The sequence below is a fragment of the Embiotoca jacksoni genome, unplaced genomic scaffold, assembly GCF_022577435.1.
Source record: "Embiotoca jacksoni isolate LCO1_2020_lvr unplaced genomic scaffold, fEmbJac1.0.p SCAF_14, whole genome shotgun sequence".
NCBI lineage: Eukaryota > Metazoa > Chordata > Actinopteri > Embiotocidae > Embiotoca > Embiotoca jacksoni.
Genome location: NW_027185274.1, coordinates 12,263,837 through 12,278,035, shown reverse-complemented (window position 1 = coordinate 12,278,035; position 14,199 = coordinate 12,263,837). Strand labels below are relative to the sequence as shown.

Here is a 14,199-nt window from a genome sequence, read left to right as displayed (position 1 = left end):
TGTCCAAATCATTTCAAATACACTGCCGTTTAGAATAACTGAACATTAAATAAACAAGCAGGGCACACGGATGCAGATTTTCTTCTTTTATTATATCGCAAACAATAATGACATCCAGGTATATTGTTAACAGTTTGCTGTGTGAAGAGTGAGACCATAGTGGTGAAAACATCACGAGCTCTCCTGTGGGAGCTTGTTGTGCCGTCTGAAGCCCCTCGGATGTGGTTCACAGGCAGGATACGGGGGACAGAGGGACTTGAGGCTGGGGGGGGGGGCGAAGGACCCACAGACGGGCCGTCAGTCCCTTCACACACCGGAGCAGAGCAGCACAGGGATTGCTTGGGACCTGCTGAATGGCAAAAGGGGATTTTCTTCAACACGTTGCATACAACGTCAGCAGCTGTGTTGTAGCTCATTCCACTAATTATTACAAAATAAACAGAACATCGTCCTGACCTCTGATTAACCACCTTCCTCGAGTGAAACCAAGGAAGGGAATAGGTTTTTTTTTTTAATTTACATTTCATGATCTGGCATGGCATGGCATGGCATAGCGTGGTCCTGAGGAGACTTTCATTTTCAAAAGTTGGTCACAGTGTTTGACCAATAAGGATAAACCAGATTAGAGGGACAAATGTCTCCATTTTTTTTTTTTTTTTTTGGCTTTAGCTAGAACATTTAACACACCGGCATCTTCATTAGCCAAATTGTACTCAAAAAAAAAGAAAAAAAGAAATAGCTCTCTTTACCCAAAGTCTTTATCTCAGACAGAGAAAACAGCTTGTAGAAAAAAAAACAGAAGACCTATGTAAGGGGGCACACACACCAAAGGGAGACACCACTAATAATCCCTGAAAGAGAGGGTTTTTCCTCTGGGACCTCCTAGTCTGCCACAATCCCTCTGCGTTTACAAGAGGAGGGGGGGGGCGCTTTAAAACCTCCTTCAAATAGCATCACACACGACAGAACCAGCCTTTCTACAGCCGAAGAGCAGAGCTGTCTGAACTCACCAAGCCGGCCGGCGACCAAACAGGACACGGCCGTGAACAGGAAACAGTTTGGGAAATACGTGTACTCGCTTTTCTGCAGCCAGCAGATGGTCAGTTTAGTTCAGCACGACGACTAGTTGCCGGGCAACCAGGGAGACTCCAGCTAGTTAGTTGGGGGGGGGGGGACATAGTTAAGGGTTTTCAATTTGTCTTAATTAAAAAATTAAGAAAGCAGGATTAACCGAGTTTATATTTTAAAAACGTCATTATTTATGACTTTTTTTTTTTTTTTTAATTACAGGCACCGCCTAAAGATGTCTGCTGTGTTTAGTTTTTTTTGTCACAGTATAGTTTGAGGAATTATTTTATGGCAAATGCTGCGATTTTTAACTCAAAAATATGGGTTTTATAAGAATAACATCCATATTTTTACAATTCACTGAATTATGAGTGCGATTAGGTTGCCAGGCAGCAAAGTTAACGGTTCCCCTGGAGAAACAGTCCGACAACAATAAAAACACAATTGTCATTTTAACCTACTGTTTTTAGTACTTCTTAAAGAAACGAGGTAATAATGTTTTTTTAGGTGCTGGTAGGCAGGATTATTTTTACTGTTGCCAAAAGACCGACCAACTGTATCCCTGCGTTTCCTCTAGTTTCGCCAAAATAGGTTAACCAGCTGCATTTTACAACTTGCAGCAAAAAAGAAGAGCGGTATCAATATACTCTCAGCAAGAAAGCAAATACCCAATTTTTCAAATTACTTTTTAAAGTTCATCAGTTTCTCACCACATTATTCAAACCAATTAGTCGAATCGGAGGGCTTCGAGCTTTTTACAAGAACCTGTTCGGACAGCTCTGCCTCTGGGTGCAGGTTTACATGCAGCAGGGCTACATCAACAGGGTCACGTCAGGCTCACGGCAGCCACTATTAAGAGCTCGAGCAGCAGATCACCACATCCAGTACACACAGGAAGAGGAAACGTTGGCAAAGAAGCTAAGATAAGAAGATCAGTTAAGCAGTGGATTCTTTATTAGCCAAGAACTGCATTGGAATGAAAAGGCTAATCAAGAAATTATAGGTTTATGCATTTATCAACATCATTAAACTTTAATGTTATCTTCGATCATCATGAAACGACCAAAGCATTAGTGAGAACAGGGATGTGCAAGATTAATGAACCACCTCGCCAGCTACAGTTACAAAGCAAGATGTTTCATTTTCGTGTCCTACAAGCGAAGTGGAATGGTTGTTTCTACAGCATGGACTGGTTTACTCTCGTTGGGACAGTCTCTCCGAAACTCTTTTCCCCGTTTTACAGTTACAGCTCCACAAGGATCAAAAAGCTGAACACTTGAGGAAAGCCACTCGGAAGACGTTTGCATACGCGTGAAGAAGCCTGCGGGCTTTGTCTGTAGCGATCTTCAGGCTGTCGCGTTGTCCTTTAGTATCTGATCCAGGAGCCTTTTTACAACAAAAACCAACTGCAGCATCAGACCGCTGGACAGACAAAAACAGCATCAGCACAGCACTCGGCACGTCCGCCGCTAGCGTTTCCTCTCTAATCCTTATTCCCGTCCAGTTCGTCCTTTAGTAAGATAATACAAAACTGCCAAATCTCTTAATAACAAGCTAAATTTACATTTCATATTTTCACAGAAAACTGACTTTTTTTTTCTTCTTTTTTGTTTTTACTCAAAACCATTTTTTTTTTTTTTTAATTATTATTATTATTATGCAGAACATATAATTCAGAAATTAGAGATCTTTGCACATCCCAGATATCAAACCCGGGGAGGGGGGCGGGGGGGGGGGGGGGGGGGGGGGGGAGAGGAGGGAGGGGGGCCCTCACTTTGACTCCTCGTCACGCCTTTTTCTTTTTCGCAGGTTTATTTCACGCTCGTCTTGCGTTCGTACCCGTCAGGAGGCGCGAAGGGACAACTGAGCCTCTTCAGACTTCACGTATTTCCTATGGTACACCAAACCCTACCGTAGCCGAGCGGTGCGGGCACGAGAAGAGGGGCGGGGGATTCGGCGGGGTCTGACGGGCGAGGTCTCGGTAAATCATCTCCTAAAGGGAGAAGCACCCAACGTCTTCTTTGCGCGCCAGAAGACTGAGCAGAGTCCCTGAACTCTGCTCAGGCGCTGCTGTGATACCAACTCGCTCGCCGCGTCGGGCTTCTTGTAAAAAGCTTAATGAGGCTAATCACAAAGCCACTTTTATGTTTAAGTGGGATAATGTATCTGAAGCCTAGCAGTGGTTCACGTGCCACCGTGACAAGAGTACAAAGCTGTTTTCAAGCCCCCGAGGTCCAAGGACAACAGTTTGAAACATTCGTATATACAACCATTAAAATATTACCTAGTTCCACATGAAGAGAAATGGTATGCACACTTGAGAAGTGATGTTATAAAGCTACAGATTATTTCAATAACAAAGCCCCACGGACGATCGCCTCTCATCGCATCAAATCTGCTTTTTCCGCCTCATCTCTCGAACGTTTCACCAAGCTAGGCACCAACAGACTACGACAGTGAAGGAGAGAAATTAAAAAAAAAAAAAAAAAAAAAAAAAAAAAATCCTAAATAAAAAAATAGACAAAAATAAATCTTACACATAAAGACACTGTCATTTCTTAAATTATCGGTTTTTAGTGCCCTACGTTTTACACCCAGTCAAAAAACATCTGCCTTCGGTTGGTCGGTAAGGCTGTGTGACAGACGGTCAGCCCCGTGTTAAACCTATGGTACTTCTAGACAACGTTATGTAAATTTACAGTATACAATTTTGGATTACCATGCAAGAATACTTTTTTGTGTAACATTTAATAGCTCGATCTACATCCAGGAATAATTTACACAGAAGGACAAAAGTTATTGGACCAGAGAGCGCAATAGGTAAATAACCATGGTGGTAAGTGCAGCCAGAGGAGATGGAGATGTGTGGGTGAGGTTCAAATTAGGAGAGGAGAGGGTGGGTGGGTGGGGATGAAAGAGGAGGAGGAGGGGACGTGAGATCCAGAGGGGCGCCGGGGTAACTAGGGTGGTGGTCCAACGCTCCAGGGTCCAACTCAGCGACACTCCCACACTTTTACTGTTTGATCTACGCTTCCAGTGACCACGTAGGGAGCAGCCTTGTGGAAATCTGTGGAGGGGACAAAACATCATCAGAGCAAAGAAACGCATGATCAAAACAGCTAAACATTTAACGCCGCGTCACTTTCCGCCTCGCCGAAGCTCGTGGATGTTCATAATCAGCGAGGCTGTTCATAAATAAACCGGCGAGCCGACGTGGTTTTTGGAAATGACGAAGCACCCGGCGACACGGCGAGGCTCAGTGATGCGTTTATAATAGTTTTTGGACCACGATGGAGCTCTATGGCACAGAGGACTGAGCTAAATCGGGCTCCGGATCAACATACAATACTAACGAGGATCAGTGCCGTAAACGCGGCATGGAATATGTTTCTCGAGAGGCATTTGACCCGATGACGCGGTTTTATTTCATGTGGTAGCTCGTCGCCTCCCGAATCACAAGTTCAAGATGAGTCATCAAATATCAAATCAATATTTTTGTGCTTATCAGGAAGAGAAAAGAGAGATTATTGATATCTAAATGTCAATAATCTTTTGACATATTTGAACTGTGAATTCACAGATTTTGAGAAGTTCAAACTGGTCTGCTGTTTCTACAGTTATAAAAAAAAAAAACAACCGAGTCAATCACAGCTTTAAAATGAAGGCGTCACCTTTGTGTTAAGAGGTTCGGGTTAAAACCGAACACAAAACCCCCTCGACCAAACACAAATCTGATATCATGGACAAAAAGGTCAGGCTAAGTAATAAGCTGGAAGTAAAATGAAATTCAGTCTTGTTATCAGGCCCCTTGAAAAGCAGAAACATTTAGGGAAAACCTCTTAGTATTATTAGACAGACACTTTTCAAAAAACGGGGAAAATGAGAGGTTGTTGGTTTTTTTTTTTTTTTTCAATGATTTCAAACAAAGGTGCTTTGTGTTTTCCACGCCACACCACGATTCAACACATCAATAGCTCACAGCGGTCCTCTTTGGCTGAAGCAGGATTTAAGAGGACTGGGTTTCAAACGGCTTGCCAAGGAAAAGTTGGCTCAAGCGCTCCTCAGGAGAGTTCCCGAGCCTTGATCTGCTGAAAAGCTGCAGATACGGGGAGGAGGAGGAGGAGGGAAAATGCTGGAGCGCTCGTCTACCTCTTAAAACCCCAGCTGCCAGCAAGCCTCAGGACGCTGGTGGAGAGGCTGGGCTCTTTCACAATTATTCAACCTCCTATCTGAAACAAATATGTGCGAGCCGCTACTCAAAGAGTTAGAACAGAGAGGTTTTCCTGCAGCGCCTCGCGAGACCAACTGGACAAGCAATAACAAAACATGGAGCTTTTTTTTTTTTTTTTTGGGGGGGGGGGGGGGGTTGCTTACCCAGAGAGGTAACAAAGTGTTCGTGGGCACACAGGGTTTTCATGCAGCGCTTGTTCTTGTAGTCCCAGATCCTTAAGGTCTTGTCATCTGCACAGGTCACAATAAACTTGCCTCCGGGGTGGAAGAGGATCCCGCGAACCCAGTTGTCATGGCCAACCTACGAGACGGACAAGACGCTGCTGATGCAGGTGCCACCCAGTTCATCTCATTCACCAAGCAACATATACGTTCAGTCTAGACGTTTCGCCCCGAACTGTAAACACACAAACCGTTCAAATCAAGGCTGCTAGCAAGAGACGGTGCTCACCAGTGTCATAAGGCACATGCCGATGCTAACGTCCCACATCTTGATGGTTTTGTCTCTGGAGCCCGACAGCAGGAAGGGGCCCGGCTTCCCGCTCTTCTTGGACTGCTCAGGCACAAAGGGGAAGAAATATTGTATGCTCAGACGATAAACACACTCGTCAACATAAAAGCCTTTTCTATATATATATATATATATATATTTTTTTTTTTTTTTTTAAAGTAGAAACAGACAAAATTCTGCACATTATTTCTGATCATTTTGAAAACTTATTTAAAAGGAAACTGCATCTTGTTCCACATGAATAAAACACATTTGAAACGGTCTCATCTGTCAGCAGGCAGAAAGAAAGGGATTTGCTTAAATAAATTGATAAAACTGCTACATTTAACACAAAGTGTGATGAACACAGTAATAAAGATGTTTGAAATCCACATTGGAGGTAAGCAGGTACGTCTTTGCATGAAACCATCAGTGACCGTGTTTCACTGTGTTAGTCGGTGTATCCCAAACACAAGACCTCAGGGACATTCAGTGTTTTACATTGCTGGCAACTGCTTTAAGAACATCTGTGACGACAGCCGTCTGTCCAGTTTGATTTAGTAATCTGAAGCCCCTCCGCTTGTTACGTTCAAGTAAAGAAACGGAACAACACCAAGTGAACACAGGTTAGAAAAGGGAAATCTGCCGCAAGGGACTATTTTGTTTTAATCTGTCAAGGCTACAATTGGACACACTCGAGATCACAAGGTATGAGGAGGACTGACTTCAGGCCATGTGGTTCTTCTGTCCTTGCGTGTGCACACGAACGCACTTCGTTTCATTTGGTGGGTTCACGTGGCCGTCAGTCTGAGCAGTGATGTACGAAAGCCTCCGATATGGCTACGCATGACGAGAGGGAACACGCTCCCCATCATCTGATCGTGTGAGGCGAACACGCCAAAATCCCAAACTTTGTCTTGATCGAGTGTCAACCAACAGTCACCCATTTTGTTATTTTGGAGCCGGAAGTGGTCACGTTGAGGCGAGCGGTGGATCGGATTGGGAACCCGAGGACGCTACGCCCCGCCTTCCTATAGCGGAAATCTGACTGCAGCACAGGCCTGTCAATCAAACAGACACGCCCAGAGCATACCGCTTTTTAAAGCCCCATAGCTAATTAATGACAGGATTATTTTCAGAAGGACCGCCAGGAAACTGATTCGAAGGAGTGCCTTAAGCGAATGACACCATAATGACTCGTGGAAAAAAAAATTTCATGAGAGAAGTCGAACAGCAGCCTATGGAGCCGGAGCCCTTTTAGAGCCGACCTCTAGTGGCACCCGGTGGTATTGCAGCTTAAGGCACACCCCCACCCCCCGCCCCAATCAGCCTGACATTTTGGACCCGGAACCTACGTCCACTTTCGTGTCCAGTCTGTGGTCCTGGTACATAAACACCGAGTCCACCTAACACGACAGTGACAGTCTGTCGTCACACTTCAATTGATCTCCAGCCAGTTGTTTACCTCGGAGCCTGTGGCTTCTAGGATGGTGGGGGAGGCGCTCTCCGGCGCCCAGGAGATGCACTCCACCACGTGTTCGTGCTCCCGCAGCTCAGCCTTGCAATCTTTGGAGGCCACAACCCACACGCGAACCGTCTGGTCGTTGGAGCAGCTGGCGATCAGTGTGCCGTCCTGGTTGGGCCGCACCATGCGGACCCACTCCCTGTGGCCCGTGAAGGTCTTCACACAGTAGCTAACGGAGAAGAAAAAACAACAAAAAAAGAAACACACCAGAAGACTTACCAAGTTGTCAGAGTTAAATGTGATGAGTTAAAAGCACGACATCATAGAAAACACATTGCGGTTCTGAGAATGGTTTAAGGGTGGGGTTTTTTTTTTTTCCGTACCCAGTTGCCACCTCCCACATTTTTATGGTTTTGTCCCTCGAGGCAGAAACGATGTGATCTCCGTTGGGCATGATGGCTACAGACGAAACATTGTGGTCGTGTCCTGGAAGACAAAGACAACATCTCGGTAGGAGCCAGAGACTCAATAAAGATTTATGAACCTGTCAATCCCATGGAACATCTGAACCCGGGGGAAAACACAGTTTAATCATTTCAGATGTCAACACACGAGATCCTTTTAATCTTTCCTCCTTTACTTTGACCACCACGATCAAAATTCACTTACAATTTTTACACACCTTCAGCGTCCAACAACCCCCACACACCCAAAGAACGATGGGTTTAGTCATAATTAGCCAATTAAACGACAAGCCAAGCAGCCAATTTGCTAGGGCTTATTTTGCTCCACGGAGAATAAGAGATGCCTAATTACTTAGACGCTAGGCCACGTTTAAGCTTCTAAACAGATGAAGACAACAGTAAGTATAATCCAAAAGGCCACTTTAACTGCATGCGTGTGTCTGTGCACTTACACATGCCGTGAGGCTATAACAACGCGTGGCAGCTCCACAGAAAAGTGCCATTGGGTGCTGAAGAGGATAATTAAACTGCTGTCCAAATCGGCACTAATCTACTTCACCAGTTGGGCGCGTGTGTTTTTTTTTGGTTAAGATGTAAAAGACAGTGGAGTGGATTAATGAAAGAGGAAAGGTTGAGTAGATATATTAAAAGGGAATAGAAATTGGTGGTAAAAAGAAGGATGGGCTAAAAAAAAAAAAAAGAAATGGTGGAGACAAACCTAAACAGCAGGCTCAGTTTAGTAAAAGGTTTTCGACCGTGATCTCTGCACAGGTATTTGCTGCACAGTGAACGCAGCTCATCCAGTGGCAACCAGTGAAATCTGTCGCTGGCTGGCACAAAATGCAGGATTTGCAACGCCAGCATAAATTTAAGAAAGCCAGCGCTTTTTTTTTTCTTTTTTGGTCTGTTCACGGAGTAGGCTTATTATTTCATAAATATTCATTGATGTCTGCTGCACAGTCAAATGTTAATGGGCACTCCTAGTAAAGGTTTGAAGATGAGAACCAAATGATTTGTACGGCCCTACATCAGGAGCACACGTGAACTGCGCCGCCACCCTTTACTTGGCAATTAAGAGCGTAAAAAAGGGGGAGTATGCCGAAGGACTGCTTCAGCGATAGTGCGAGCACAGGAACTGTAGATGCAAAGATGCAAATAAGAATATAGATAGTTAAACTAAAAACCCGATCCAATTCTTTAAGATTCAAAATGATTGCAGAGCTGAATGCAGGTTCCTGCACGCATTTCCAGTCTATCTGTCAAGGGGGCTGCTCATGAATCTCCGCATGTGGAGCCACATCAGCAACATTAAAATCGTTTAGACAGCAATAACACGGAAACCGTAACGCAAGCGTGTTCATGTAGCAAAAGTGCTGAAGAAATAAAATGTTTTTTTATCTTCTTACCATGCATGGTCCTGATGCACTCAAAGCCTTGGAAGTCCCACAGCTTGATAGTCATGTCTGCAGAGCAGGATGCTAGCAGTTTGCCAGTCTGGTCAAATGAGATGTCCTGCACAGAGTCTGTATGGCCCTTCAGTGTGCGCTCAAAGTCTCCTGTCTCGTAGTCCCACACCTGAGGAGAAGAGCGTAGTCTCTCATGATCTTTAAAGTCTGTACATCCACTGAGAAACACACTGTTTTGCTCTTCATATCAAACTGAACCCCTTTTCCAAACCTAAGGCAGCCCCCAGATGTTGCATCATCTGTGGCCTCGTGTCCCATCGATCCCAGCTGAGCAGTCCAGCAGCGGGGAGAGAGACCCGAGCTGCCCCCAACAGTGAGACGTGCCGATGGCACAATCATGAAACAAAGGCTGAACTTAGGACCATACGGTCCTCCGTTTTGGAGACTTTATACACTCGGTGGTTTGAATTACAGAGCGACACATTACAGATGCTAAAAGCGGGGGCTGCATATGCCCAGATGTCGATTAGGGTTACAGTTAGGCCTGATGAAAGCCAAGACACGGGTTTATTGTGCCGAGTGTGGCGCTGCCAGTTGGAGTTCAGACAGAACGGGGAGTGAACACTAGTAAGCCTGATTTTCTAGACTGAGAAAGCTGTTGCGTCTCTGGCTTTTAAGCAGACAGACGGTTTGTCACAGAGGGATAAAGCCTCCTTGGTTCCTCTCTTGGGGTGGGGGATTTTTGGGGCAGACGGTGACAGGAGACCCCTCCTCCCACCCACCCCACCCCACCCCTCACTCTCTCCTCCCCCAATCCTCCTCACTCTCCGCCCCCTCCCTAAAGGAAGCCACAGATGGCCATGAGTTACGGAGTGCACATAGAGAGGTGTTATCCTCAAGCAGTTCAATTGAGTTCATGTGTTTGGAGGTACACCCGGTTTAACGGTCTACAGTGGACGAGTATTCATCAGCAGACATAATCCATCGACGACCTGTTACTTAACACTACGAGGCTGATCATTCTTCCTGGCACTTCTCCGTGGTATTATTTATGCGGCGGCCAAAAAAACTCGCCCCATTTCATGATGAGTAGTAGTTTACGTCTTTCGGTGGACATGCCTCGACTGTTTGTCACTCAAAAGCCAACAATAATACAAAGACTGCCTTTGTAGGTGCCGTTTGTGAAGAAAGCAATGAATAAGCGGAGACTTGAGTTCCCTGCCCTGGTTTAAATGAACCTGGTCTACCATGTTAACCAGGTCTTGAGCGTGCACAGCTCGACACCAGGAAGGCACGCTTTACATACTGCCCACAGCGGGACTAAAGGTTTGCACGTGCAAATCAATGATGCCCTTTTTTTTTTACTTGGTTTATATTAACAACTATGAGCTCAGGGAAAAAATGAACATGGACTCTGTCATTTAAGCAATGCCTGCTTCATTTTATTTGTCAAACTAAAAACTAAGAAATGTCCCTTGATTTGAGTGTGCAAACCCTTTTTGTGTTTTGGACTGAGATTATTAGTCGCACCTCCCCCACTTAACCCTTTTTTTTTTTTTTTTTACGTTTTTGGTTCAGCGTGTTGTTTTAAATACTTTTGCCATCTGAAGATTTTACCTCGAGTTCTCCACAAATAGAGGAACGAGTAGGAAGAACGCACAAAACAAGAATTTAATTTGATTACAGAGAGCAAAAGCCTTTGACAATTAACACCCTGCTTCCCGACGAGGGATGAGAAATATCGGATGGATTAACGGGAACGAAAAAAAAACGTTTTCCGGCTTTGTCTTATTACTTCCTGTAACTCATTCCTGATCGGCTCACGGAAGCTACAAACGCTTTTTCCAAGCGGGTGACACATTCACGAGGACCTCCTATGACCTGACACAACCACATCCACTACAGATACTGGACTGAGGAAAAAGACCAATATTTGGCGCAACGTTACCTACCGTGTTTACTGGTTTACGACTAGCTCAAGTAGCCGTTGCTATTGTAGCGACACGTTACCTTTCTACAGTGAAAAGTTTCAGGAGCAGTAAAGCTTATTTATGAACAATACATGCAAGAAAAAGAAGAAATATCGCATTAGTAAATGTCCGCATTCAGAAGACTTCTGTGATATGATTATTGTTGTGAACATACAGACCGACTCTGACCAGTCAGCACAACTATAGTAAACTAACCAGCTGCACCCAGTACAGTGCAGATAATTGATCTTTCGCAACGCTAAATAGTTTAATAGCAGCTCTGCCCGTCCTTAAAGCTGCAACTTAAAAGTATAAAACTGGTCCGATGTTGGATGAGATTAGATATGCGGGTTGTTGGAGGTCAATTTACAGATATTACGACACAAAAAGGTTCCTTGACTGGAACATTATTGCTTTTAGACTTCGATTTTTTTTTTTTTCACGGATCAAACAAACATGACAAAGTGTTGATTAGTGGGCTTCAGAGGCGGCTAGAATTAGTTACCTTTGGGTTAATTTATTTTTCCCTCCTCCTTTAAGTCTTCATGCTAAACTAAGATAGGCAGCTAACGGCTCCTACACATTAACAGACAGGCAGTTCAGTCTGATTATCAGGCCAGGCTGCCTCACGTCGACCAGCCTCTCAGCCTGTGCTTCTCCGTGCACTTGACAAGAGGTCTACTCCGTGGTTAAAAATGTATGCGGCACTCCTCAGGAGGAGGAAAGTAGGACACAGGGGGAGTCAGGTCGGACCAGGGAGAGATGTGCAAGAAAGCAGGGCTGAATTTCAGATTTGTGCACAGGCCTGACTGCTCCTGAGGGATAGATATCTGATGGTGGGGCAGTCGGGACGGGGCAGCTAATGCTTTAAGTGGAAAATAAATGAGGCAGGATGCTGAGAGGCGGGGCTGCAGCGGGAGGGACGGGTGGGGCTGCAAGAGGAAGAAGATGCCCAAAACGCAGGGAGATCCCTGCTGTGTGGATGTAGCCAAGGGGGAGGGAGGAGGGGAGGAGGATGTACAAGTGTCTGTTATTGTCTCATAAATAAAATATCCAGAACAAACAGCTCAGCAGCGTATTGGCATTGTGCGTTGAAGCAGTGGAGAAACGCTGCTGCAAAAAATAGCCCGGAGACAGACCACGGAGTTTAAATATGGAAACTAGGGATACGTAGATGACACGGGGAGAGATGCTTGTGTCACCGAGGGCGTATCCCGGAAGGACAGTCAGAGCAGTGGAGGCAATGCTGAAGGAAGTGAAGCGCGATGGGAAGTGAGCAGGAGCGAGGAGCAACATTCAACAGTGACACAAAGCTGTGTGGTGGAGCTGCCACCAAGCTGGCACAAATAAAAAAAATGACAAGTCCATTCAATTTAAACCTGAATTGGATCATTGTCATGTGAGGAGGATGATGTCTCTGAAGCCAGACAATTTGTTCTTCGTCTTTCAGGTGTCTTTCCGTCCAAAATCAGACCGTTAAACGTTTGTGAAGTCTTTGTGTCTTTGAAAACATGCTGTACATGCGATATTATGTCTGAACATTTCTCACAAGCGTTAATGTCTGCTCTAGTCCAAACACTGGAGATGAAAACATTAACATAGTCAAATATGACCCATACAGAGCGACAGCTGTGCCATCTGTGCGAGCTGGAGATAGACGGCATCTGAATAATGAGTTTTTGTTGAAATGTTGACAAAAAAAATGTCCTTTTCTCTGTGCATCCATCAGCAGGGTACTTACACCAGCCTGTTTACCACCAACATCTTTATCTGCACTACTTAAACATAACAAGAAATCCAGCTCTGAGAACTCAGTTTGATATCAACACTTTTAATTAACTGTAATTAATGTCTGATAACATGTTTGCTGACACAAATTAGGTTGTTTTTTTTCATAATAAAGTCTGTTTATTATGACGCGTCATTTGACAAATTAAATGATACTGAATAACACAAACCTACAGGACTTCATTTACAGACTTGGGGAGTGATGTCACGTCTTTTACACTTTCCGCCCAAATAACACACTAATGTGGAGACGCTCAGCTCTCTGCAGGAAGTGTTTAAAAACCACAAAAACAACTTTGTTGACAACTGACGACAAAAGATCAAGTATATTCGGTTTCACGGCTGTATTTCAAGGCAAAGTCTGAAAGAAATCCATTTGTCAAAGCGGCGTTTCCCAGCACTGACCTTTATTGTGGCGTCCTCAGAGGCCGACACCATGACACTGAAGACCGGGTGGAAGATGACGCGGGTGACTGGACTGCGGTGGCCACTCAGCGCGTACCTCTCCGGAGGGCGTGGGATCCACTCTTTGGGGTCGCGCTTCTGAGTTACGGGCCCACCCAGCGTGATCTCCTCTTTAGCTTCATTCAGTTTGGATTCCAGTTCCATCACCTGCCCACGGCGGAAAGGTGCAAGTTAGGAAAGCGTACAGTGATGAGCTCATACCTGGATAATTGCACCAGACTTAAAGGTGGAGAGGAAACGCACACAGAACTTGGAAGGCTGCCAAGTTTGTGTTTTGAACATGTTGTTATACGTTAACAGCTGGGTCGACGCTTTCCTTCACAGACCGCCCTTCAGTGTTACCAGCGGATTCAGCAGTAATGTCACGGACTATTCACAAGACTACAATCCCCACAAGCATTCTCGGAGGAGGAAAAAAACCCACAAACCTTCTTTTGTAATCTGATGACTGAGGTCCATTTTTTTTCCAAAAGGCCGGCGTACTTCTTGTCCAGTTCTTCATTCTGTGGAGAAAAAGGGGAGGCATCAGGCAAACAGGCAGAGAAAGCCAATCAAAGTCGCGGGCTCAGCATAATCGGGGAGGCCTGTGTGTGTGGGGGGGGAGGGGGGGCAGCTGGGGTGGCATGTTGAGGTCTTTGGCTATAGTAAGAAAGAACAGGGAATTATTTACACACCCCTCACAGACCAACGCTGACTGCCAGACACCACCAACCTACTGTACCACACGCATACCTACGACACGCACACAAACACACACCCGAGTCCTAATCCATCTCACACAAGCTAATCTCCTGCAGACAAGAAAGGCTTAGGCAGCTTACAGCCACACACCCGGTACAGGAGGCAGCGGTGG

At 45.2% G+C, this 14,199-nt stretch overlaps 1 protein-coding gene across 3 annotated transcripts in view; it reads right to left on the bottom strand.

Moving 5' to 3' along the window:
- Positions 1–73: 73 nt before the first annotated feature.
- Positions 74–14,199, bottom strand: part of LOC138197291 (lissencephaly-1 homolog) — a 36,161-nt gene continuing 22,035 nt past the window's right edge. For all 3 annotated transcript variants that reach the window (XM_069148002.1, XM_069148003.1, XM_069148004.1), the window contains exons 4-11: positions 13,775–13,849; positions 13,287–13,493; positions 9,124–9,292; positions 7,637–7,739; positions 7,254–7,482; positions 5,750–5,851; positions 5,443–5,599; positions 74–4,135 (exon numbers count right to left, since the gene is read on the bottom strand). In XM_069148002.1, the coding sequence (XP_069004103.1) occupies positions 4,062–4,135; positions 5,443–5,599; positions 5,750–5,851; positions 7,254–7,482; positions 7,637–7,739; positions 9,124–9,292; positions 13,287–13,493; positions 13,775–13,849 (1,116 nt within the window). In that variant the 3' untranslated portion in view covers positions 74–4,061. The remainder of the gene's footprint in view (positions 4,136–5,442; positions 5,600–5,749; positions 5,852–7,253; positions 7,483–7,636; positions 7,740–9,123; positions 9,293–13,286; positions 13,494–13,774; positions 13,850–14,199) is intronic.